Source organism: Elephas maximus, chromosome 8, assembly GCF_024166365.1.
Source record: "Elephas maximus indicus isolate mEleMax1 chromosome 8, mEleMax1 primary haplotype, whole genome shotgun sequence".
Classification (NCBI taxonomy): Eukaryota; Metazoa; Chordata; class Mammalia; order Proboscidea; family Elephantidae; genus Elephas; species Elephas maximus.
Window position 1 is genome coordinate 116,475,698 of NC_064826.1, and position 25,191 is coordinate 116,500,888.

A 25,191-nucleotide genomic window follows, 5' to 3' on the forward strand; every position below is an offset into this window, starting at 1 on the left:
CAGGGGTTAGGACTTAAGTTTTTTTTTTTTTTTTGCTGGAGGGGTACAACTCAATCCGTAACAGACACTGATGCTCAGAAAGGCTAAGCAATTGCTCCAGGTCATGCACATCTGAGTAGGAACAGGGCTGGAATTTGGCCCTGGCCTCTGGGACCTGAGAAGCCACATTCCTCAGCACTGAGCTCTGAGCCAATGGAAGTGTCCTCGGAGAAGACTGGCCACACCGTCATGGCCCCAGAGTGCTCTGGTCGGAGCACGTGGCTTGAACCCGTGTAGTCCTATTGCTGTACTACTGTGTATTGAGGATCAGCCCTCGGTAATGGTGCAGAGTCAATGACATCGGTCCCCTGAGGTGCCTGTGTTTGTCCGCTCTTCCCTGTGCTGGTCCCTCAGCCTCTGCCCACACTGCAGCTTCTCCTGGTCCCCACTTCTGTGTACTGATTTCTCAAACAGGTCCCTGGTATAAATAGTCAGAGGGAGACAGCTCCAAAGTTGAAGCTCCCTTCCAGTGCTAGAAGAATGCAGTATCTTTCAAAACATGCACCAGCATTCTACCCATTTTACAAACTAGGAGATTTAGTTACCTAAAAAAAAAAAAAAAAGCTGATTAAAAAAAAAAAACCAGTTGCTGTCAGGTCGATTCTGACTCAGAGTGACCGACAGAGTAGAACTGCCCCATAGATTTTCCAGGGAGTGCCTGGTGGATTCAAACTGCTGACCCTTTGGTTAGCAGCCTTAGCACTTAACTACTACTCCACCAGGGTTTCCTAGTATTGATAGGTAGCAAAAAATAATACACACACACAAAAGTAACAGAAAATACCGCAGGGGAGTAGCTTTAAGGAACAGGAATTTATTTCCTGACAGTAGGAAATTTATTTCCAGAGTAGGGTGAACCCTAAACCTAAAATGAATGACAGTCTCATGATGGAATTTAATAGAGAGGGTTATAGAACCGTGAGCTGGCGCAGGCCTGGGACGGTACTTAACTTCCTTCAAGTCTTAATAAGGTGGAGCTATGATTAAAAAAAAAAAAAAAAAATTTTTTTTTTTATGATACTTAACTCGTTATCATTTGAGTGTGTATGCATGTGTGTGTGTGCACATGTGCACAGGTGTGTGTATATTTGGACATACACATGTTAGCTGCTGTTGAGTTGGCCCTGATGCATGACACTCCCGTGCACAATAGAACAAAACGCTACCCTGTCCTGAGCCATCCCCATGATGGTTTTGGACCAGACCATTGTGATCCATAGGGTTTTTATGCTGATTTTCCAAAGTAGATCACCAGCTCTTTCTTCCTAGTCTTAGTCTGGAAGCTCCTCTGAAACCCATTAAGCATCCTAATGACATGCAAGCCTCCGGTGACAGATGGCTGTTGGCCGTGCATGAGGTACATTGACCAGGAACAGAACCCAGGTCTCCCACATGTAGAGTTCCACCACAGAACCACTGCCCCCTATATATGCATGCATGCATAAATACATACATACATACCCCACAAGCACAGAACTTGGCACATAGTGGATGTTCTATATTGTCATCGTTAGGTGCCGTTGAGTCGGTTCCAACTCATAGCGACCCTATGCACAGCAGAATGAAACACTGCCCGGTCCTGCACCATCCTCACAATTGTTGCTATGCTTGCGCCCATTGTTGCAGCCACTATGTCAGTCCATCTCGCTGAGGGTCTTCCTCTTTTTTGCTGGCCCTCTATTTTACCAAGCATGACGTCCTTCTCCAGGGACTGATCCCTCCTGATAACATTGCTTCTAAGGAGCATTCTGGTTGTACTTCCAAGACAGATTTGTTCTTTCTCTAGGCAGTCCATGGTATAGTCAATATTCTTCACCAATACCAAAATTCAAAGGGGTCAGTTCTTCAGTCTTCCTTATTCATTGTCCAGGTTTTGCATGCATGTGAGGTGATTGAAAACACCATGGCTTGGATTAGGAACACCTTAGTCCTCAAGGTGACATCTTTGCTTTTTAGTACTTTAAAGAGGTCACTTTAAAATCTGCAAAAGCAGCAGATTTTCCCAAAGCCATGTGCCTTTCGATTTCTTGACTGCTGCTTCCATGGATGTTGATTGTGGATCCAAATAAAATGAAATCCTTGACAACCTCAATCTGTTCTCCGTTTATCATGATGCTGCTTATTGGTCCAGTTGTGAGGATTTTTGTTTTCTTCATGTTGTGGTATAATCCATACTGAAGGCTGTGGTCTTTGATCTTCATTACTGAGTGCTTCAAGTCATCTTCACTTTCAGCAAGGAAGGTTCTGTCATCTGCATAACACAGGTTGTTAATAAGTCTTCTTCCAATCCTGATGCCCCATTCTTCTTCATATAGTCCAGCTTCTCGGATTATTTGCTCAGCATACAGATTGAATAGGATGTCCTATAAATGGCAGTTAAAATAATGATAATAAGGAAGAAGACTTTATGGCATCCCCCAAAGCAGGTTTAGGCAGGAAAGGGGGTCCTTTCCGCTCTATCCTAAGGGAGTTTACAGCTGTGCTATCCAATACGGCCACTACCACATGCAGTTATTGAGAACTTGAAGTGTGGCTAGTCTAATCTGAAGTGTGCTGTAAGTGTAAAATACACCTACTGGATTTCATAATCTTAGTATGAAAATGAAGGATGTAAACTGTCTCCTTAATAATTTTTATATTGATTGCATATTGAAATGATAAGATTTTAGATATGCATGGTTAAACAAAATATAAGATGAGTAACCTGTTTGCTTTTACTTCTTTAAAATGTGGCTACCATACCTGTAAAATTACCCCTGTGGCTTGTGTTATATTTCCGCTGAGTGGAGCTGGCAGGGGCCCTGTTCATCCCTGTTGCCCTGCCCATGGCTGTGCCCATATGCTCTGAAGGGAACCAGGGGTATAAGAGCCATTCAGGGCTTTAGACCGGGTTATTATTGTCAGAGGTCACTGCTGGCCTTCTGCCAATTAATACAAAACAAAACAAAATCCTACATCTTTTGGCCATGGAGATTTTAAAGTGTCCAGCTTTCCTTTCTGTCTTTTTGACTTACAATCTCTGTGACTTATTTGGTAAGAAGAGATGAGATTGTGCAGCAAAAGTACTTTTCCTATGAAACCCCCTTAGGAAAAACGTTAGACGCTCTCATAGGAGTCACAGAGGAGGATGCAAGGAACAGGCCGTCCCAGAGGCTGGATTTGAACTGGGCCAGCATTTCACCTTCCAACGTGTCTGTCAGTTTGTCGTACTTTGGGGGCTTGTGTGTTGCTGTGATGTGAGAAGCGATGCCATCGGTATTCACGTACCAGCAGGGTCACCCATGGGGCTGGAAAGGGCAGTGTTTCGTTCTGCGGTACATGGGTCATTATGAGTTGGAACTGACTCCACCGCAACTAACAACAACAACAACTATTTCACCAGCTGTCTGCTTCCCTCCTTTGTCTAAGCCTTAGTTTGCATAGCTATAAACTGGGAGGACTTGGTTTTTTGTAAGGATCCATCAAATAGAAAAATATATACATGACAAGCATTTTTAACCTGTGACATATTCTGTCAATATGAAGGAAGAGGAGAGAATTAGCCTGCACTGAATATTGTCTATGTCCCAGCCCCTGTGATGGCTATTTCTTTAGGGTAGAGTAAACTGAGACTCAGAGAAGGAAAATGACTAGGCCCAGATTTAGTCCTGGTCTTTACAGAAATGGGTAGGTCAGAATTCAAGCCCAGTCTTTCTATAAATGCATTGCAGTCTGTGTTTACTCCCAGCTCTGTCTCTTTCTCCTCTGCAGATACCCAACACTTACTGGGACTGGCCATCCCTGGTCTGCATAACTTAATCAAACCCAGTACACCCTTGCTGCATGTTCTGCCTGCCCATGACTGACAGGAGTCTATGTGATTGGTACAACACAATGAACTGCTATGTTTTTCTCTCTCAGAAGGTACGGTGGCTCCAAGGAATCCTCTTACTCTTCTTGATTCTAAAAAGTGTTTATCTTCTCGGCACTCCAAAGACCATGGCCTCCTGCTCCTTCATGCTGCGCCACTCACTCTCCAACGCCATCATGCCAGGGGTAAGAACTGCCCAGGCTTTCATGCTATTTCATGAATAAACCAACACAGTTAGGGTCCTCTCTTCAGCTGGTCCTTTCTCAAGGGAAAGGCAAAGTTCTCTCAAGGCAAAACAGCCACCTAAAATTCCTGTCTTTGAATCATTACAGTGTGGTTTTAGACAGCTGACAAAAAGAGGTGTATGATAAATTATGGTTGTAACAGCAAGGACCCTAATTTATTAAGCACTTGCTCTGTATTATACTTTCACAAAAAAAAAAAAAAAATTTTTTATTATTATTATTATTAATGTAAGTAGTTAATATCACCTGTTGAGCTTTTTCTAAGTGCCAGGAATGCTGCATGAAGCCACTTATATATTACTTCACTTAATTATCACTACCAGCCTGTGGGCAGGTATTGTTCTTTGTTAGAGGTAAGGAAAAAGAGGCTAAGAGAAGTGAAGAAATATGTCTTGGTGACATACGGTTTAGCTAGTACGCACTTACCCGCAGGCACGGCTCTCAGAATGCCTCGTTCTAATGTCTCTACCCTTTCTCCTACAACTCTCTGCCTGCAAGGCATTCTGGGTATGGGCACCAGGGTGTGGGTGCACCCCAGTCTGGGGCTGGCTCTGAGGTCTGGTCAGGTGGGTGATGCCAAGAATGAGGAGGGCTATAGTCTAGATAGGCTCCTGTGGTGTGGCCAAATCTGTGTGGCCCTAGTATAAGGAATGACCTGGCTCCAGATGAACGGGTCGGGGGCAGCCAGGGTTTCCACCTCTGCAGCAAAACAGAATTGTGATCAAGCAATGGAGAACCTGGGCCATGGGGCCTGATTTGAGGGGGCTCTGGCTCTCAGGGTCCCTGACTCTCTTAGCACAGAGGGTCCTGGACACAGATCTGCTGCTCGAGGGAATGGAATCCCCAAGCCCTCCTAGTCTTAGCCTTGGTGAATAGCCTCAGCAAGCCAGGGCAGAAAGCAGGGTTTGGGGTCAGAGAGACCTGGATTCCAACCCTGGCTCTACCCTTCCCTAGCCCACTGCTGAAACCATGGGTCAGTTGCCATGCCTGGAAGATTATTGTTGGGCTTAGAGATTATGTATACGTGGAAATGATCTATTAAAATGGTCACTAAGACCATTTAAAACCAACCAAACCCATTGCCATCAAGTCGATTCCAACACATAGTGACCCTATAGGACAAAGTAGAACTGCCCATAGGGTTTCCAAGGAGTGACTGGTGGATTTGAACTGCTGACCTACTGGTTAGCAGCTGAATGCTTAACCACTGTACCACTAAGGCTCCAGAACTGCCATATAACCCAGCAATTCCACTCCTAGGTATACATACCCTGTGCATATGACATGAACAGAGACATATGCACACCTATGTTCATTGCAGCACTATCTACAACAGCAAAAAGATGGAAACAACCCAAGTTCCATGAACAGATGAATGGATAAGTAAATTGTGGTACATATATACAATGGAACACTACTCAGTGATAAAGAAAAATGAGTTCCCAAAACACTTTACAACGTGATGAACCTGGAGGACATTATGTTGAGCAAAATAAGTCAATCATAAAAACAAATATTATATGTTCTCACTTTTATGAAATGACACGAATAGGTAAATGTATAGAAATTAATGTTCATTAGCTGTTACCAGGGCTTTGGTGGGGAGAGGCACAAGTACTGTCTAGGTAGTAGTCACTTTTTGTTTTTAGAAATAGGAAAGGTGGCATTGAATCTAGGTGAAGTTTGCAAAGCATGAGTAATGTAGCTGGTGTCAATAGATCATATATGGTTTTGCAATAATAACAACTAAAAAAGGGGTGGGGGCTACAGATGCTGATACTAATTAGACAGTTCCAAATAACCAATCACCTCATGGGATTAGTTCTCTTGGTTTGGGGGCTTAGGGCCATGGTTTTGTGGGACCATCAGTCAACTGGCATAATATAGTTTCTAAAATTTATGTTCTACCTCCCAATATGGAAACCCTGGTGGCGTAGTGGTTAAGAACTATGGCTGCTAACCTAAAGGTCAGCAGTTCGAATCTACCAGGTGCTCCTTGGAAATTCTATGGGGCAGTTCTTTTCTGTCCTATAGGGTCACTATGAGTCAGAATTGACTGTACAGCAATGGATTTGTTTGTTTGTTTTTTAGTTTCCCAATATGGTGAGTAGTGTCTGAGGTCTTAAAAGCTTATGAGCAGCCATCTAAGATACAACTATTGGCCTTTATTCATTTGGAACAAAAGAGAAAGAAGGAAATCCAAGAATCAGTGAAGAAACTAGACTAATAGGCTACATGAGCCACTGTCTCTTCCACCTTGAGGCCAGAAGAATTAGACGGTACCTGGCTACCACTATTGAATGTTCTGATCAGAAACGCAATAGATGAATCCTGATAAAAAGGGAAAAAAAATGTGGAACGAAACTTCAAATTCTTAAAGAATCCAGACTTACTGGACCTGTTGAGGCTGGAGGAGTCCTGGAGACTATGGCCCTGAGTTGCTCTTCAAATCTTGAATTGAAACTATCCCCTGAAGCCACGTTTTAACTAAGTAACAGTTTCAACCAAAGCGTAAAGATTATCACTCTTGAGTATTGCATTAAAAAAAAAAGAAGAAGAAAAAGAATTATCTGTATAAGACCAAAGGGTCAACAGCTATTTTAAAGTATAGATGAGAAGGTTGAAGGGCAGAGAGGGAAGTGAAAGAACTAGAACAGAAATAACAAGAATGTCGATATAATATGAAGAATTTAATCAGTGTCAGTGATCACCATGTCTAGAAACTGTGGAAGAAAACCCTATGGATCACAGTTCTACTCTGACACACATGGGATCACTATGAGTCGAAATCAACTCCATGGCCACTGGTTGGCTCATTTATTGAGTGTTTTATTTCACCGAGCCCTTGCCAGGTACTGGGGCCATAGCCCCAATCATGGCTGCTAGAGGAGAGAGTCTCACAAGCACCCGCACCAGCAGCACACACACAGTTCTGAGGTCAGAGAGACATTGAAAGATGGAGGGCAGACTTTAAAGAGTAGAGAATGGGGTCTGACTAGTGGTCCTGGGCAGCAGGAGCACTTCAGATAGAGGAGAGAGCTCAGCTACAACTTGGTGAGCTGGGTGGGTGTTCCAAGTATGGGGGATGCTGGTGGAGGTTGGGGAGTGGGGGATGAGGCAGAAGCATGGGGAGGGGCAGGGAGGCACAAGGCTTGAGATGGTTTTGGCCTTGACTTAAACATTTGGACCTTTGAGGATTAGTTATTAAACTAGGGATGATGTGGTCAATGCTCAAAAACCTCTTTCTCTAAGCTTTTTGTATGTTAAAACGTTTACAAGTCCGCAAAGGAGTCTTTGCTCCCAGGAAGAGTGGTGTGAGGTGGTTGGTGGATTTCTCCCCTGCAGCTGGCTGGAGTCCTGATGGTGGCCATCCACTCACACCTGTGCAGATTCCTGCTCTCCTCCCAGGCTCTGCCACTGAGCATCTTTGCAGATTCCTCCCACATGCTGCCATTTCCTTTACTGGGAAGGAGCAGACGAGAGGCATTCTCAGGCCTTTCCAAGTCTAACCAGTGGGCCACAGCTTGCTACCATGGAGCCATTTTTACCGTAATGACCACTTTGTGGCTGACGATGGTAAGTATATGTGGGCCAGGGTTTGAAGTAAAGGTTTGTGGAAAAATCATCTAATGTTTCGGTGGCATTCTCTTTGGTGCATATGTGTATTTCCACTCTGCAACGGAGCCAAGTCTCATGATAACAAACCCCTAGCCCACCTGACCTGCTCCTGGCAGGCCCTGGGCACAATAACGTTGACTCTCCTTAGTTTAGAATGGCTCCAGCAAGACACCCCCTCCTTCAGGAAGCCTTCCAGCCTGCCTTGCCCATGCTGAAGCTAATCTCTTCTCTCCCTCAGAGGTGTGTTTCACACAAGCTTATGCTGTGGCAGGGACAACTGTGGCCTGTTATCTCAATCATTCTATCTGAAAAACACCAAATCAGCCAAACTTTACTGTGAACTAGAGTTCAGTTATTTGATCTCTTTTTTTATATGCATGAGTTCTTGGCTGGTGCCTACATTTCATTTCATCATACTGAGGACTTTGTTGCAAAGAAGTCAGACGTGGAACACATTGTCTTCTTATTCAATATGTACTCACCTGCCTTACAGGGCCAAGCCCCTGCTCCTTTCAACTCTCCTAACTCCCTGCTCACCACTCAGCCAGCCATCCAGCCATCCATTCATCTATGCGTTCATTCAACAAGTATGTATAGGATGTCTATTATGTCCAAATAATGTCAAAACAGAGATAACAGTGTATGGTCCCTGCCCTAAGGAAGCTCACGGTCCGTAGGAAACAACGTGAGTATAACCAAATAATCAGCAATTTTTATGTATTTTAGATAAAAGTTCCTTATGGGATATGTAATATGTAAATATTTCCTCCAAGCCTGTGACTTCTCCTTGCATTCTCTTAACAGTGTCTCTCAAGAGTAAGTGTTTTAATTGTGATAAGAGCCAATTTATCAATTATTTTTATGGATTGTGTTTTTGGTGTCATATCTAAAAACTCATTGTGAAACCCAAAGCCATGCATATTTTCTGTCACGTTTTCTTCTAAAATAGTTATAGTTTAAAATTTTACATGTAGGTTGATGATCCATTTTGAGTTCATATTAGTATAAGGTATGAGGCATTGATTGGAGTTAGTGTAACTGTACATGGATACCTAATTGTTCCAACGCCAGTTTTTTGAAAAGACTATTTTTTTCTCCATGGACTTGCCCTTGCATCTTTGTCAAAAATCAGTTTACTGGATTTATGTGGGTTTATCTCTCCACTCTCACTTCTGCTCCATTGATCTATCCTTGTGTCAATACCACACTATCTTGACTACTATCACTTTATTGTAAAGTCTTTAAATACAGAGGGTGAGTCCTCCAACTTTGTGCTTCTTTTTCAGTTTTGGCTATTCTAGTCCTTTTGCCTTTTGACGTAAATTTTAGAATCAGCTTGTCGATATCTACAAAAAAAAAAAAATGCTGGAATTTTGGTTGAAATTGCACTGAATCTCTAAATGAAAATTGGGGAGAATAAGTTTTTCAATCCAAGAATTTAGATCATCATTGATTTCTGTCTCAGTCATCCAGTGCTGCTATAACAGAAATACCACAAATGGATGGCTTTAACAAACAAATGTATTTTCTCTCAGTCTAGTAGATTACAAGTCCAAATTCAGGGCACTGGCTCCAGGGGAAGGCTTTCTGTCTCTGTCAGCTCTAGAGGAAGGTCTTTGTCCTCAATCTTCCCCCTGGTCGAGGAGCTTCTCAGATGCAGGTACCCCGTATCCAAAGGACACGCTCTGCTCCTCGTGCTGCTTTCTTGGTGGTATAAGGTCCCCAACTCTGTTTGTTTCCCCTTCCTTTTATCTCTTGAGAGATAAAAGGTGGTGCAGGCCACACCCCAAGGAAACTCCCTTTACATTGGATCCAGGTAAGGGTGGTGTTCCAATCCCACCCTAATCCTCTCAACATAAAATTATAGTCACAAAATGGAGGGCAGCCATAGAATACTGGGAATCATAGCCTAACCAAGTTAATACACACATTTTTAGGGGGACATAATTCAATCCATGATGATTTCCTTCATCAGTGTTTTGTAGTTTTCGGCATATAGATCCTGCACAATCGTATGCAGTCTTAAAGCCTAACTAGTTTCCTCAAAGATCAGGGAATTTAGATCAGAAACTAATTTGTTCTTCCTGAAGAGATGTGATGTTTGAGTTGAGCCTTGTTAGATGAGCTGGAGATCAACTCGTGGAGACAACAGGCAACGGACTTTGCAGGCAGCGGGCAGAGCAAGAGCTAAGGCAGTCACATCTGGTTTGTAGCTGAGCCGACATAATGTTGAAAAGGGTTGTTGGATCCAGGAAGGGAGGGCCTTGAATGTCAGGCTAAGGCATATAGACGTTATCACCTGTCTTAGTTTCCTAGAGCTGCTGTGTCAGAAGTACCACAAGTGGGGGATTTTAACAAACAAAAGCTTATTTTCTCACAGTTTAGGAGGCTAGAAGTTCAAATTCAGGATACCAGCTCTAAGGCAAGGCTCTCTCTGTCTGCTCTGGAGGAAAACCCTTGTCTCAGCATTCTCCGAATTCCTTGGACAACTCCATGTGACGTCTATCTTTCTCCCATTTGTGCTTACTTGCTTCTGTGCCTAATCTGCATTTTTTATATCTCAAAAGTGGTTAGGTTAAGACACACCCTACACTGACATGGCCCTATTAACATAACAACAAAAATTCTATTCCCAAGTGGGATTACAGGCATAAGGGTTAGGATTTACAACAGATATTTTTGGGAGACACAGTTCAATCCATGGCATCATACAAAACAAAGAGCAATAATATATTGATGTCTGTATTTATAAATGTCAGATCACATCCCCACAGGTCTTAGTCTCATGCAGCTACTTTTGCTGGTAAGCAGCAGTAGGTTCAGACCTACTTACAACCAGGGACAGTGTATATACTGGGTGCCTTTGCTCTAGGTGCCTGGCAAACCTGCTGTTTGCTGGCCATGGTTGAGCTCTCACAATGCCTCACTCACAGCCCATCATGGCTCACAAGGTGACTCTGAAACCGAGAAGCAGGTTTTGCATGTGAAGACAGACATCATTCTAATCATTTTCATTCCCGACTGTTAGATGTTGAGAATCTCCTTTACAAGAAGACTCGTTTCTGCTACTGAGATCATCTGACTGCAATTTAGTTCAATTCTTGAGAGGTATTTGCGCAATTTTTACCAAGCAATTACCTTTTTATCAAAAGGTCATAAATCAGCATCATCAGGTATAATCTATATTTCACAAGTTTTAAAATTTAACAAAGCTATTTTTTCAATTTCCTAACACAAAGTTTATCTTTTTTTTTCCCCTCAGCTGAGAGGTTCCTTCATGGCTTTTGTCAGAAAAAGAAAATATTTTCAAAGTAAATATCTCGTGAGACTTAAAGATGTCGCTGCTAACACATGGGGGCAGGCCGTCACCTTTCTAGGACTGCAAAGGCCAAGGTTGGAAGAGACTCAGGTGGTTGAGAATCATGTAAGCCATAGGCTTCTTGGATCAGTGAACACAATAGCACATTTGGGAGGATGATTCGATTGTAGGATTTTGCTTTGAGTTATTAAACCATAATTGTGATTCTGTGGCGAATATCATTGCAGAGCCACAAAATTAGCTTTTAAAACATAGTGGAACTCGTGGAATTTTCACTTGAAATTCTGAAGTACTTTATAGCTTACCAAACATTCTCCCCCATTAACTCATTATATCCTCATCATGACCCTCTAAGGTTGGAAAGATGGAGTTTATGATCCTTCCCAACACAGACACACACAAATGTGCACACACACACGCACACACACACACACACACAGTCATTTGCTTTTGGTACCTACTAACAAACTACGGCAGTGGGTAACAAACTAAAACTTCTACCCAAAACGAGGAGCAGTGTTTGAGTTTAGTCACTCCAGACCTGAATAAAAAATAAAAATAAAAATAAATTTTTTTTTTTTTAGACCTGAATACAAACAAACCAAAGCAGGTGTTTGCACATTGCACACCCAGCTATTTTCTGTTGTTGATGTTTTAGATCATCCAGTGTAGTTCTGAAACCCTGGTGGCATAGTGGTTAAGTGCTGCAGCTGCTAACCAAAGGGTCAGCAGTTCAAATCCACCAGGCTCTTCTTGGAAACTCTATGGGGCAGTTCTACTCTGTCCTATAGGGTCGCTATGAGTCGGAATCGACTCGACAGCACTGGGTTGTTATAGTGTAGTTTTGAAGCCAGTCATATGGAATCATGATACTCTGCATTTTTATAGGACTTTACTGTTTATCGCATACTTTCCCATATATTATTACATTTGAGTCTGTTCGCTAGTCCTTTATTAGGCATTATTATCTATTACCTTCATACACACACCTGTATATGTCTATAATAAATAAGGAAACTTAGCTATAGAGACATGAAGAGACAGGCTGAGAACCCAGATCTTCTGACTCCAGCGTGTAGTATTTTTTTTTTTTTTTCAAACATACCACATCACTATCTAAAACCAGTACTTCAGGGAATGAGGAATGAATCTGGTTTTTGAATGCATTTACTAACCTAATTTTCTCCTCTTCAGAATTACTGCCTGGATGAATTTGAAGAACTGTTAGATGAACTCCTGTTGAAGATTAATGGTTTGTCCGAGAACCTACATCTCCCTCTTCTAGAAAAACAATCCGATAGCACAGTGGAGGCAAAGGCAGAAGACAATCCCTTGGTGGGTGTTTCTGGCTACCAAGCTACTGGGGTAAGCATATGCAAAATTATTTTTGTCAGTTTTCTTTATATCAAAATGTTTATTTAAGTTCTAAAGAAGGTTTGCAGCAGCTACCGTTCCAAATCATGAGGCCCATTTGCATAAATAACATTCTCTAAAGTTAATATTGGAAACCCTGGTGGCATAGTGGTTAAGTGCTACAGCTGCTAACCAAGAGGTCGGCAGTTCAAATCCACCAGGTGCTCCTTGGAAACTCTATGCGGCAGTTCTACTCTGTCCTATAGGGTTGCTATGAGTTGGAATCGACTCGATGGCTGTGGGTTTGGGTTTTTTAAAGTTAGTATTGGCAACTCTGGTCAGAACTGAAGAAGTGCTTAATCACTTAAAATGTATGATGTGATTTCCAGTTTAAAGTGGTGGCATAAATATCTATCTGCCTTCTTATTTCTGATTTGTCATTATTTGCCATCGGATCAATTGTGACTTATGGTAACTCCATGTGTACAGAGTAGAACTGCTCCATAGGGTTTTCAAGGCCATGATGTTTCAGAAGCCAATCACCAGATCTGTTTTCTGAGGCACCTCTGGGTAGCTTTTGAACTACCAGCCTTTTGGCCAATAGTAGAGTGCTTAACCATTTGCACCACCCAGGAACTTATTCCTGATTATAACTGTAATAAACAATGAGATTGAGAAAAAGAAATATTTAAGATATCTTCCCTGAAACTAAGAAATATCTAAGATGCAAACCTATGACTGATAATTCCAAAAATGGCTGCCCAGTACAATGATAATTAAACCAAAGGGAGAAAGGATGCCATTACTTCCACAAGAACACAGAACTATCCAACTGAAGACCCCTTGTTTGGAACAAAACATTATAGAGCCAGCAAAGGAACCACCCTGAATCCTGACTAAGACAGCAGAGCTTTGGGGACATAACACTGAAGGAGAGAACATGCAGATAAGTCGTCTTTGTATGAAGCTATTTGTTGGTATGGTAGCCTAGAGGAGGAACTGCTGGTAGCTCATAGACCTAGAGCCATACCACTTGTCAATTAAAGAAAAATTAACACAAATTCATACACTATGTTCTCAGTTGTTGTTGTTAGTTGCCATCAAGTTGGCTCCTACTCATGGCATCCTTATGTGGCCCAGCTCTGTGCCATTTTCATAATCATTAATATGTTTCAGTCCATTGTTGTGGCTATTATGTAGTGCCTTCCAACTTAGGGGACTCATCTTCCAGCACCATATCAGACAGTATTAAGTTGTGATCCCTAGGGTAGTCACCAGATAATTTTTGGAAGTAGATCATCAGTCCTTTCTTTCTAGTCTTTCTTAGACTGGAAGCTCCAGGTGTGACCCCGCTGGTATATGAAATACCAGTGGCACAACTTCTTGAATCATAGCAACATGGAATCCACCACAGTACAGCAAATTGAGAGGTGGTAGGCATGCTAGGTAAACAGTGACAAAGAAAGATGAAGTCTGTGTTCCAATGACAAGTACCTTCTAGTGTGGCTTCCCTGAGATTCAGGGAAGTAATCTGCCAGCACAGAGCATAGTCATATTCACAGGTCAGAGCAGAAATGAGCTTGTCTCCAGAACAAAAATGAGAACTTATGATGCCCGCTACTCAATTTCTGACTGAAAGCCTTCCCTGACCCTAATTTACTACTACCTATGGAAGAACTCCCCTCAAACAAAGGTGAGCTTCCATCACACAGTGATGAATAGTAATAATAAAAACAAATTATTCTTGGATCTATGCAAACATGCTGCAGGAAAAAAAGATATTTTCCATGTAATAAGATAAATTAATGAAAAATTTGCCTCTTTGAAGTAAGAGTTCAAAGCAAAGATAAAAGAGCTCAAAAATAAAATAAAGAGATGGAGCCAACATGGCGCCCTAAACAGATGCATCATGCTGTCTCTCTGCAGCAAAGACCTAAAAAACTAATTAAACAGATAACAAATGTCAGTCCTAGAATCCTAAGTATCAAATGAAGAGATAAAGACCTAGATGAAACACCAAATGGAAGAAGAAACTGAAGGAAAACAGAGAACTAGGAGAGATATGGAGTGGGGGTTCCTTGCCAACTAATATAGCACAGCGTGGTCATCTTGGAATGCAGCTAGCAATGACCCCAGACGGGCAGTATGGGAAGGCAACTTCACAGAGCTCTGGCCAGGAGACAGAGCACCCGATAACCAGAGAAACATGCTTTCCCATCCCTCACCCTTCTGCCCCATATGCTACCTCCACCCCTTCCAGCTGGGCCACACCCTGCCACCTCAGCTATAGAGCCACCAGACTGCTGCCACCCTGGGCCTGTGCTGCCACCACCTGCCAGCTCCTACCATGGCATTTTTTCCCCCTCTCTTCCTTTTCTTTCTTCCTCCCATGTAGCCTCATACGCCACCTCTACCCCTTCCCGCTAGGCCACTTCAAGCCACCTCGGCTAGAGAGCCAACAGCCTGCTGCTCCCCTGGGTTCACCCTGTACCCACCCACTGGCTCCTGCCACGCTGGCTCGCACAACAAAAAAAAAATTTTTTTTGTTGTTGTTGGCTTTTTTGCTTTCTCTTCTTTCTTTTCTTCTTCCCTCCTGCCTAGCTCATTACACTACCTCCCCTCTCTTCCAACCAGCCCTTGGGTACACCCTGTCCCCACTTGCCAGCCCCCACCAGTTTTTTCATTTTTTTAAATTTTTTCTTTCTTCCTTTTCTTTGTCTCTCCCACCTAGCCCTGTATGCCACTTCATCCCCCCAGAAACCAGATTCCACCATGCTACAGCAGCTGGAGAGCCACAAGCCCACTGTCACCATGAGTCTGCCCTGCTCCCACCCACTGGCTCCTGCCATGTCATTTCTTTTTCCATTTTCTTTCTTCCTCCCACCTACCCCTGTACACCACCTCCCCACCTTCCTGTTGGACCCTAGCATACCACCGTGGCTAGAGAGTTGCTGGTGCATGAACATGCTGCTGCCCTGGGTCTGCCCCACCACCCCTACCCATGGTCCCCACCATGAGGTGTTCTTTTTTCTTTTCTTTATTTTCTTTCCCCTACCACCTAGCCCAGTTTGTCACCTCCCCTCCCTTCCCACCTTCCTACCAGACCCCAGGCCTACCCTACCTCCACTCAATGGCCCCTGCCATGCTGCCAATTTTTTTCTTTTTTCCATTCTTACTTTTCTCTCTCTCTCCAACCTAGCCCCATATGCCACCTACCCCCTTCCCACTGACTTGCACCATGCAACCATTGATAGGGTGCCACTGACATACAGGCCTGCCACTGCCCCAGGTCTGCTCTGCCCCCATCTACTGGCCTCTACCACACCACCATTTATTTTATTTGTTTTTATTTTTTATTTCTTTCTACCTCCAAACTACCCTCTACGCACTTCTTAGAGGCCTCCACATCTGTCCCACCCCCACCTGCTGGCTACCCTATTTTTCCGTTCTCTCTCTTTTCTTAGTTCCCCCACCTAGACTCATAAGCCACGCCACCTTTCTGCCAGCCCCGGCCATGCCACCATGGCTAAAGCATCCCTGGCACTCAGGCCCACCACTGCACCAGGCCCACACAGCCCCTCCCTTCCAGCCACTGAACAGTGGGAAGTGATTCCATGCCACTCCTTGTCAGACACCCCCACCTATCCGGTGAAGGGCGGTGAGCACTCCCACACAGCTGGACCAACATCAGGAGACAGACAGTACCTGCCCAGTTCGCCCTCAGTCACCTGGCCAAACCAGTGTACAGTGAAGTAGGCTTGCCCTGCCTGCTGCTACCCTGCCCACCCAGACAAGATGGTGAGAGCTATCATGCCCACAGATGAGCAAGCAGCAAGACATGCCTGATTTCTGATTGCTGTTTCTCTATAGATTCTTGCAGCCTATTAAATTTTTCATTCTGCTCTTGCATAACCGTCTTCATCCCCTCAACTGCTTTATATGTGTGTTCCTTGGCCTGTTTTGCTTTTTGCCTGATCTGCTTCCCGATTTCTTGAAGAGTTCTGTGTATTAATCTTTTGTATTGTATCTCTGGTAATTCCAGGAAAATATCTTCATCTGGAAGATCCCTTGATTCTTTGTTTTGGGAGCTTGTTGAAGGGATCATTGTCTGCTTCTTTATGTGATGTGATATTGACTGTTGTCTCCGAGCCATCTATAAGTTATTGTATTAATTTATTTTATGTTTGCTTACTGTGTCCTACCTTCTTGCTTTGTTTTGTTTTGTAATACCCAGGTAGGCTGCTCGAGTGAGCTAACTTGATTATTAGTCCCTTTGAAGCTCTAATGTCCTGTCACCAGATGGCTAGAGCTGTTACCAGGTATTTGAGCCTAGAAGTCTATTCACTTTTCTTGTATGGATTCGGCTCAGGTGGCCAGGTACTCGGTGAACGAGTGTGTGGTGCGGGCTCTCACCTATGGTCTTAGAGGAGCAAGGGTGATTGGTGCATGCATAGGTATCTGGTTGCAGCAGGGGGTCACACTCTGAGCAAGGCAGGGGGCTGACATCCATCCCCTGAATATCTGTGAGGAAGGTGTGTCCTTGTTCCCTAGTGTGCACAGGTGGGTGGGCTCTGTAACAGACCTTGGGCACCCAATGCTTTTAGCTGTAAGGACTGGGAGGCACCACTTACCCTTGGACCCCTGTCACGTGTGGCTAGGTGGCGTGGGTGAAGCCACCGGTCCTCAGGCCCCTGATGTGGGTAAGTGAGAACCCTGCTTGTTAGGTAGAGCAGTGTCAAACATCAAAAACCTGCCTCTCCACCATGCAGCAGAAACCATTAAAGTCAGACCTCAGGCACGTACACCCATGCCCTATGCTAACAAGGACCTGGCTGCTGTCATTCCTGTCCAGGCAGGAGTGAAAGGAATTCAAAGTCCTTTGACCACTTGTGCCTGGACAGGAGCCACTTCTGCCTTGAGTTCCCAGCTTAAGGGAGCCAGCAGATTATTTTTTCCCCATTTGTTAATTTGCTCCTTTTCCAAGGTCAGGAGAATGGCTCAGGGTGCAAAGCAGGACCTATCTGAGGCCCAGAGAAATTGACTGCCACTGAAGCAGGGTTGGGGTTAGGGCAGAGGGAGGAGGGTTCGAATAAATGGGAAAGAGTTCTTTCGAAAGGGGTGTCTTTTGATCCACGTGGTAAATTAGACACAAGCCCTTATCTTTTGCCAAGAGTACTGTTCTTGGCTGATTCCAGAGAAGTGAGTAGACTCTGTGCTGCTTGCACTCTTTGGCTGAAGAAACCGTGTCCCAAAAGCTACTGTCGGACCTGCCGCATTTACACCAGGGGATTGGGGCTGAGGGGTGCCGGTTCCCACAGAGTCAGGTCAAGCCGTTCCTCACTACTTCTGAACTGTTTCTTCCTCTCCCTGCCACTCAGCCAGATTTCTTAACTTTGTCTTTGATGTTCAGGACTCCTATTTTGTCACATATATAATTGATTCACTTATTTTTTCCAGTCTTTGTTGTAAGAGGGGCCACTGGAAGCATCTGACTACTCTACTATCTTGGCTGTGCCTCCCCCACAATACCGTTTTTAAGGGATATGTCTCACCTCATTCCTATCAGCATACTTATGTTGTTTGGATATTTATAACTCTTATTGTTGAAGAGAATTTTAATTTAAAAGCATAATATGGTTGAGTAATCTTTTATGTACACAATAAAGGCTATTGTGAATCCTTGTATAATCACAATATGTAGTAGCTTACACTACCTTCCTAAGGCTTCAATAATAATTTCCCTCTTAAATAATTATGGAGGCTTATAATTGTTGCGTCTTTGCCCTTAAGATATATTGCTTTTGTTCATGATGTGAGAAGCTTTTCAGGAGCAATGTAATCTACAATTTTATTTTTGCCCCATGGGAAAACACGATTTGTTCTGTGACTATCACTTTATAAAGCATTTATGAAAAGTGCCTTTCAACACAAAGCTATTGCTGTCAGGGTTGGGCCTCTCTCCACTTTCACCCGGAAGTCTACTGGAAGTGTGTGTATGCCGGTAGGACTCAAGTTTCTGTAGCGTGAATTTAGCTGGCCTCTACTGAGCTCTAGACCAGGAAGATAACTGGTATCTGAGTAGGTGAGTAAGGTGGGCTCTATAGAACAGGGCCTCTTTTGTAAGATGTGATCTGAGGAAACAATCAGTTTGAATTTTCTAACTTCAGGGCAGTTCTTTTTTCATCTTAAGCATTAATAATTAAGATTTGTATCTTTATAGCATGGAAGGATTGTATGCCTGCGGCTATCAATAACCACCTACAAATGGTATTGTTCTTTGTATTTTTAAGTGACTCATGGCAGCAGAATGCTGTGAAGCTGCCCCAACACCTTTCTTCTCGTGGCCTGCGCAGCTCCCTTCACATTTCTTGGCTCTCTCCAGCCTCTCAGCTATGCTGATCTGGGCCAGGAAAAGAGCTCCTGACCAGCAGGCTGCTTTTTATTTGTTCCGCCCTGGGCAGCCCTTGTCCAAGCTCTTGTTGTCGCCAGTCCCAGTGACTCACTTGCTTTGCGGGAATTGGACTAGGTACTGAGTCTGCAGATGCAATGTACAGATGCGAGAGAGTTTTCTCCACCCCCTCCCCAACAGGGTTTCCTCTTTACTTGCTTTTATGAACACAATTAAGTAAGACAGGAACATCCAGAATCTAAACACCTGACCCCAGCGTATACAGACAGTCTGCCTGAGTGGATTCTTCTGTTGTGATCCAAAGAGTTTTCATTGGCTAATTTTTGGGAGTAGATTGTCAGGCCTTTATTCTGGAAGCTTTGCTGAAACCTGTCCACCATGGGTGACCCTCCTGCTATTTAAAATACTGGTGGCATAGTTCCCAGCATCAAGCATTATTTAAATATATATGTTAAGTAATATGTATATTACTTAATATTACATATTAAGTAATAGTACCTGTCAGGAAGGAATGTGAGACCTTTTGTCTAGCTGTGGCAGATTCCCCATGACAGTACGTATGGGTCTGTAGGGAAGACTGATGTGCTCACCTTCCTTTACCTCTATGTTCCGGAAGTTTTGTGTGGGGAACTCAGCAGGTCAGCACCTTTCAGAATCGGGAAGGGATCGAGAGGATGAACTTGCCTTCAGCTTCTTCCCTTAATTTTGCCTGCTTATAGGGTTGCTATGAGTCAGAATTGACTCAGTGGCAGCAGGTTTGGTTTTTTCGGTTTATGGGATATTTTGAGTATTTGGCTTTCCCTAATATAATCAGCCCTGGTGGCACAATACTTAAGAGTTCAGCTGCTAACCAACAGGTCAGTAGTTTGAATCCACCAGCCACTCCTTAAAAACCCTATGGGACAGTCCTACTCTGTCCTATACCATTGCTATGAGTCGAAATTGACTCAATGGAAATGGGTTTGTTTGTTTTAATATAATCAGAGAGACTAGGTCACAGAAACCTGCCAAAGACATTGCCTGAGATTTTTCCTCTAATCGAGGAGTTTTTGTAACTAAAGGGTTCTACCTAGATGGTACAAACAGTTTGCACTTGACTGCAACATTGGCAGTTTGCATCCGCCTAGTGATTCCATGGAAGAAAAGGCCTGGTTATCTACTTCCATTAAAATTAGAGCCAAGAAAACCCTATGGAGTAGTTCTACCCTGTAACACATGGGGTCACCTTGGGTTAAAATTGATTGGACAGCAACTAACAAGAACGCTGTTTTTGTTAGTTGCTATTGAGTTGTTGAGTTAGCTCTAACTCATGTGACCCCATATACAGCAGAGTAAAACTCTACCCAGACCTGTACCATCCTCTTGATTGCCAACATGGTTGAGTCATTGTTGCCTTCCAGCGTAGGAGGCTTATTTTCCAGCACTGTATTGGACAGTCTTCTGTTGTGATCCATAGAATTTTCAGTGGCCAATTTTCAGAAGTAGATCACCAGGCCTTTCTTCCTAGTCTGTCTTAGTCTGGGAGCTCTGCTGTAATTTGTATTTGAAATACTGCTGGTATAGCTTCCAGCATCACAACATGGAAGCCACCACAGTATAACAAACTGACAGATAGGTGGTGGAAAAGGTTCTATAGACCTAACTTATTGAATATTCAGTGACTTAAAGTGTTACCTAACTGACGATGTAAGATATCTGAACACACTAAAATTGAATCCTTGGGGATAAAACAGGCTGTGAATAGTGTATCCAAGGAAATAAAGAGTTAGATGGAATGTGGAGAAAGTACAGATGCCCTAGAGATTGCCCTCGTTGCCATTGATGAACCCTAAGGTCTCTAGGTCTGATGAACAAGCAACTGCTGAGTGTGATTCAGTTTTATCCACTAGCTGGTTGACCTTGGTCAAGTCACCGAACCTCTTCATGTCCTTCTTTGTAAAAGGAGGATACTAGCAGAGCTTCTCTCTTAGGCCTATTGAGAAAAGTAAATGAGTTAGTGTCTGAATACAGTAAGCACTCTCTATGGGTTCAATTTATGATTATTAAAAACTGAGTTTTAAGATTCATTCATTCATCAAGTATTTTTTGCCAGGCTCTCTTCTGTGGGCTTGGGATCTGTCTAGTGCTGCTAAAACAGAAATATCACAAGTGGATGGCTTTAACAAACAGAAATTTATTTTCTCACAGTTTAGGAGGCTAGGAATCCAAATTAAGAATGCCAGCTCTAGGGGAAGGCTTTCTCTCTCTGTCGGCTCTGGAGGAAGGTCCTTGTCTCTTCAGCACCTGCTTCTTGGTTCCTTGGAGATCTCCATGTGTCTTGGCATCTATCTTATCCCATCTCTCCTTCTTTTGCTTGCTGTTTAAGCTCCTTTATATCTCAAAAGAGATTGACTCAAGATACACCCTACACTAATCCTGCTTCATTAACATAATAAAGACAACCCATTCTGAAATGGGATTATAACTACAGGCATAGAGATTAGGATCTACAACACATATTCTGGGGGACACAATTCAGTCCATAACATCCCACCATTTGGCCCTGCAAAATTTATGTCCTTGCCACATGCAAAACTCATTCACCCCATCACATCATCCCAAAAGCCTTAAACCAACTCCAAATCCACAATCTCATCTTCTGAATCATCTATACCAAATATGGGTGAGGTTTCAGGTGTATTCCATCCTGGGGGAAAATTCCTCTTCATCTGTGAACCTGTGAAATCTAGATTGCAAGTTATCTGTTTCCAAAGTATAATGGTGGAATAGGCACAAGGCAGACATTTCCATTACAAATGGGAGAAATTTGAGGGAAAAAAGGGATAATGAGTGCAAAGCAAGTCCAAAAAAATAGGAGAACAATTTATGTTAGCTCTCAAGTCTTGAAAATAATCCTCTTTTCTCTGAGACCATCTAGGCAATGGCCCTGCCCTCTAGACTGTGGATGTTGGCCATGCTTTCTGGATTCTGGGTGGAGGCCCCTCAGCCCTGGGCATCAGCTCCGCCTTCCAGGCCCTCAGGGATGGCAACTCTGCTCCCTCAAATTTAGGTGGCTCCATTCTCCTAGTCCATTTGAATGGGAACCTCACCCCCTCGACACCGGCAGGCCCCATTCTTCTGCCCCTTGGACATGGCAGCCCTGCCCCCTCAGCTTTGAGGGGTGGCCCCATCCCCCTGGCACGCACTAACAACAGCCCCACACTCCAGAGCCGAGTTGGCAGAGATCTGACTCTGAAATCTAAGAGACTGTCATCCTACCCTTTCAGATCCAGGAGACCCTTTGAAATCAAGAAGACTCTGCTTCCCGTACTCCTTCCAACTGTTTTGCTGATGGCCAAGCTGCTCCAGGGATGGTCCTTTTCTTTTCTTGGATGGTCGCAGATGTAGCTCCCTTGGCCTGTTTCCTGCCTCTAGAATTCTTTCTCTGTCTCCTTCAGTCTTAGCTGATGAGTTTTTTCTATGGTAGCTTATTAGAGTCGTCAATTACAGGCTTAATCTCTTTAACAAGATTGGTAGCCACGTCCTTGGTGAACATTCTAGATCATGTGTCCTTAGCTTATACAACAGTCCCTTTCCTCTCCCATTTTACCATAAGTGGCAAGGAGAAACCATGCAGCCCCTTTAGATCTTGCTTAGAAATCTCATTGGCCAGATATCCAAGTTCATCACTTACAAATTCTACCTTCCACCAAACGTTTGAACATATTCCGACAAGTTTTTTGCCACTGCCTAAAAAGCAGTTGTCCAATCACATGTTCACCATTTTCTTTTAAACCCTCACCAGGAGCACAGGTAATGCCCACATTTCCGGCAACACTCTGTTGCTGGGATCATATGTCTTCTCTAAACGATAGAGACTTCCTCTATAGCGCTCCTCGCTTCCTTCTGAGCCCGTGCTAGAATTGCCTTCGGTGTCCATAATTCTGCCAACAGTCTCTTCAAGGCAATCTAGGCTTTTACTATTGGCACCTTAAAACTCTTCCAGGTTCCACGCATTGCCCAATTCCAAAACCACTTCCACATCATAGGTATTTGTTAGAGCAGTACCCCACGATTCTGGTACCAAATTCTGTCTTAGATATCTAGTGCTGCTATAAAAGAATACCACAAGTGGGTGGCTTTAAAAAACAAGAAATTTAGTTTTCTCACAGTTTAAGAGGCTAGAAGTCTGAATTCAGCCATCCGCTGCAGTGGACGGCTTTCTCTCCCTGTTGGCTCTGGAGGAAGGTCCTTGACTCTTCAGCTTCTGCTTCCTGGTTCCTTGGAGATCTCCATGTGTCTTGGTATCTGTCTTACCCCATCTCTCCTTCTTTTGCTTGCTTGTTTAATCTCCTTTAGGAGCCCTGGGTGCACAATGGTCAAAGCATTTGACTGGTAAGTGAAAGGTCAGTGGTTCGAACCCACCAGCTGGTCCATAGGAGAAAGATATGACAGTCTGCTTCCATAAAGATTTACAGCCTTGGAAACCCTATTGGGCAATTCTACTCTGTCCTGTAGGATTGCTATGAGTCAGAATCAACTCAATGGCAAAGGCTTTGGTTTCTATCTCAAAAGAGACTGACTCTAGACACACCCTATTCTAATCTTGCTTCATTAACATAGCAAAGACAGCCCATTCCCAAATGAGATTATGACTCTAGACGTAGAGTTTAGGACTTACAACACACATTTTGGAGGGACATAATTTCATCTATAACAGAATCCAATGATGAACAACATTGACTTGAAAGTAAACTATGACCACCAGGAAGACATAATGTCCCTGAAATTTAGAAAACATGAATCTTAGAATTATGGATAAAATTACAGGCTACTTTTTGCCCACTTGGTTCTGTGGTATATTTTTTTCCTGTAAACCTGAGAGAGGTAATCAATGATGCAAATATTAAAATAAGGCATGCCCAGGAGGAATGCAATATGTTAAAACCCAGCATATTCACACCCTGGTTCTGGCCCTTGGTAGCTGTGTTATATCTCAGTCACCGTCTCCTCATCTCAGTGCCTTCTGTAGAGCCTGGTCCACTACCACCAGTTGCAGTCGAGTTGATTCCAACTCATGGTGACCCCACATGTTTCAGAGTAGAACTGTGCTCCACAGGTTTTTCATGGCTGTGAACTTCTGGAAGCAGATCACCAAGCCTTTCTTCCAAGGCAACCCTGGGTGGTTTCAAACTGTCAACCTTTCATTTAGTAGCCAAGTGCTTAACCATTTTCGCCACCTGTTGTTGTTAGGTGCCGTCAAGTCGGTTCCGACTCATAGCGACCCTATGCACAACAGAACGAAACACAGCCTGGTCCTGAGCCATCCTCACAATCGTTGTTATGCTTGAGCTCATTGTTGCAGCCACTGTGTCAATCCACCTAGCTGAGGGTCTTCCTCTTTTCCGCTGACCCTGTACTCTGCCAAGCATGATGTCCTTCTCCAGGGACTGATCCCTCCTGACAACATGTCCAAAGTATGTAAGACGCAGTCCTGCCATCCTTGCTTCTAAGGAGCATTCTGGTTGTACTTCTTCGAAGACAGATTTGTTCGTTCTTTTGGCAGTCCATGGTATATTCAATATTCTTTGCCAGCACCACAATTCAAAGGCATCAGTTCTTCTTCCATCTTCCTTATTCATTGTCCAGCTTTCCCAAGCATATGATGTGATTGAAAATATCATGGCTTGGGTCAGACACACCTTAGTCTTCAGGGTGACATCTTTGCTCTTCAACACTTTCAAGATGTCCTTCGCAGCAGATTTACCCAATGCAATGTGTCTTTTGATTTCTTGACTGCTGCTTCCATGGGTGTTGATTGTGGATCCAAGTAAAATGAAATCCTTGACAACTTCAATCTTTTCTCTGTTTATCATGATGTTGTTCACTGGTCCAGTTGTGAGGATTTTTGTTTTCTTTATGTTGAGGTGCAGTCCATACTGAAGGCTGTGGTCTTTGATCTTCATTAGCCACCTAGGGAGCCATATAGAACCTGGTACTCAGTAATCCGTTATTAAATTAGTCACTGAGCAAAAAGAAAACATTAGAATATATGTATGGATAGAAATTGGGCAAATAATAAAGCAAATAAGGCAAAAATATTAACAGGTTACTTTGCGTATGAGTGCTTTTTAACGATTCTTGAAAGTTTTCTATAACTTTGAAATTATTTCCAAATGAGAAGCTCAAGTAAAGAGATGACAAAATGATAGAATCACAATTTTTGGGTATGATTGATGTTAATTCCTGATTTTTTTTTCTAAGCTTTTCTATATTTCTGGAATATCATATAATTTTTCCCCGAAGGAGATCACAAGAAAAACTAATTAAATTGAAAAGAACTATTTAGATATGATTCACAAGCACTTAATATATTAGA

At 43.3% G+C, this 25,191-nt stretch overlaps 1 protein-coding gene across 1 annotated transcript in view; it reads left to right on the plus strand.

Moving 5' to 3' along the window:
- PKD1L1 (polycystin 1 like 1, transient receptor potential channel interacting) overlaps positions 1-25,191 on the plus strand; it is a 193,459-nt gene that overhangs the window by 161,686 nt on the left and 6,582 nt on the right. Inside the window, exons 49-52 of the mRNA XM_049893068.1 lie at positions 3,940-4,074; positions 7,480-7,710; positions 11,015-11,176; positions 12,266-12,436. Coding sequence (XP_049749025.1) covers positions 3,940-4,074; positions 7,480-7,710; positions 11,015-11,176; positions 12,266-12,436 — 699 coding nt within the window. The remainder of the gene's footprint in view (positions 1-3,939; positions 4,075-7,479; positions 7,711-11,014; positions 11,177-12,265; positions 12,437-25,191) is intronic.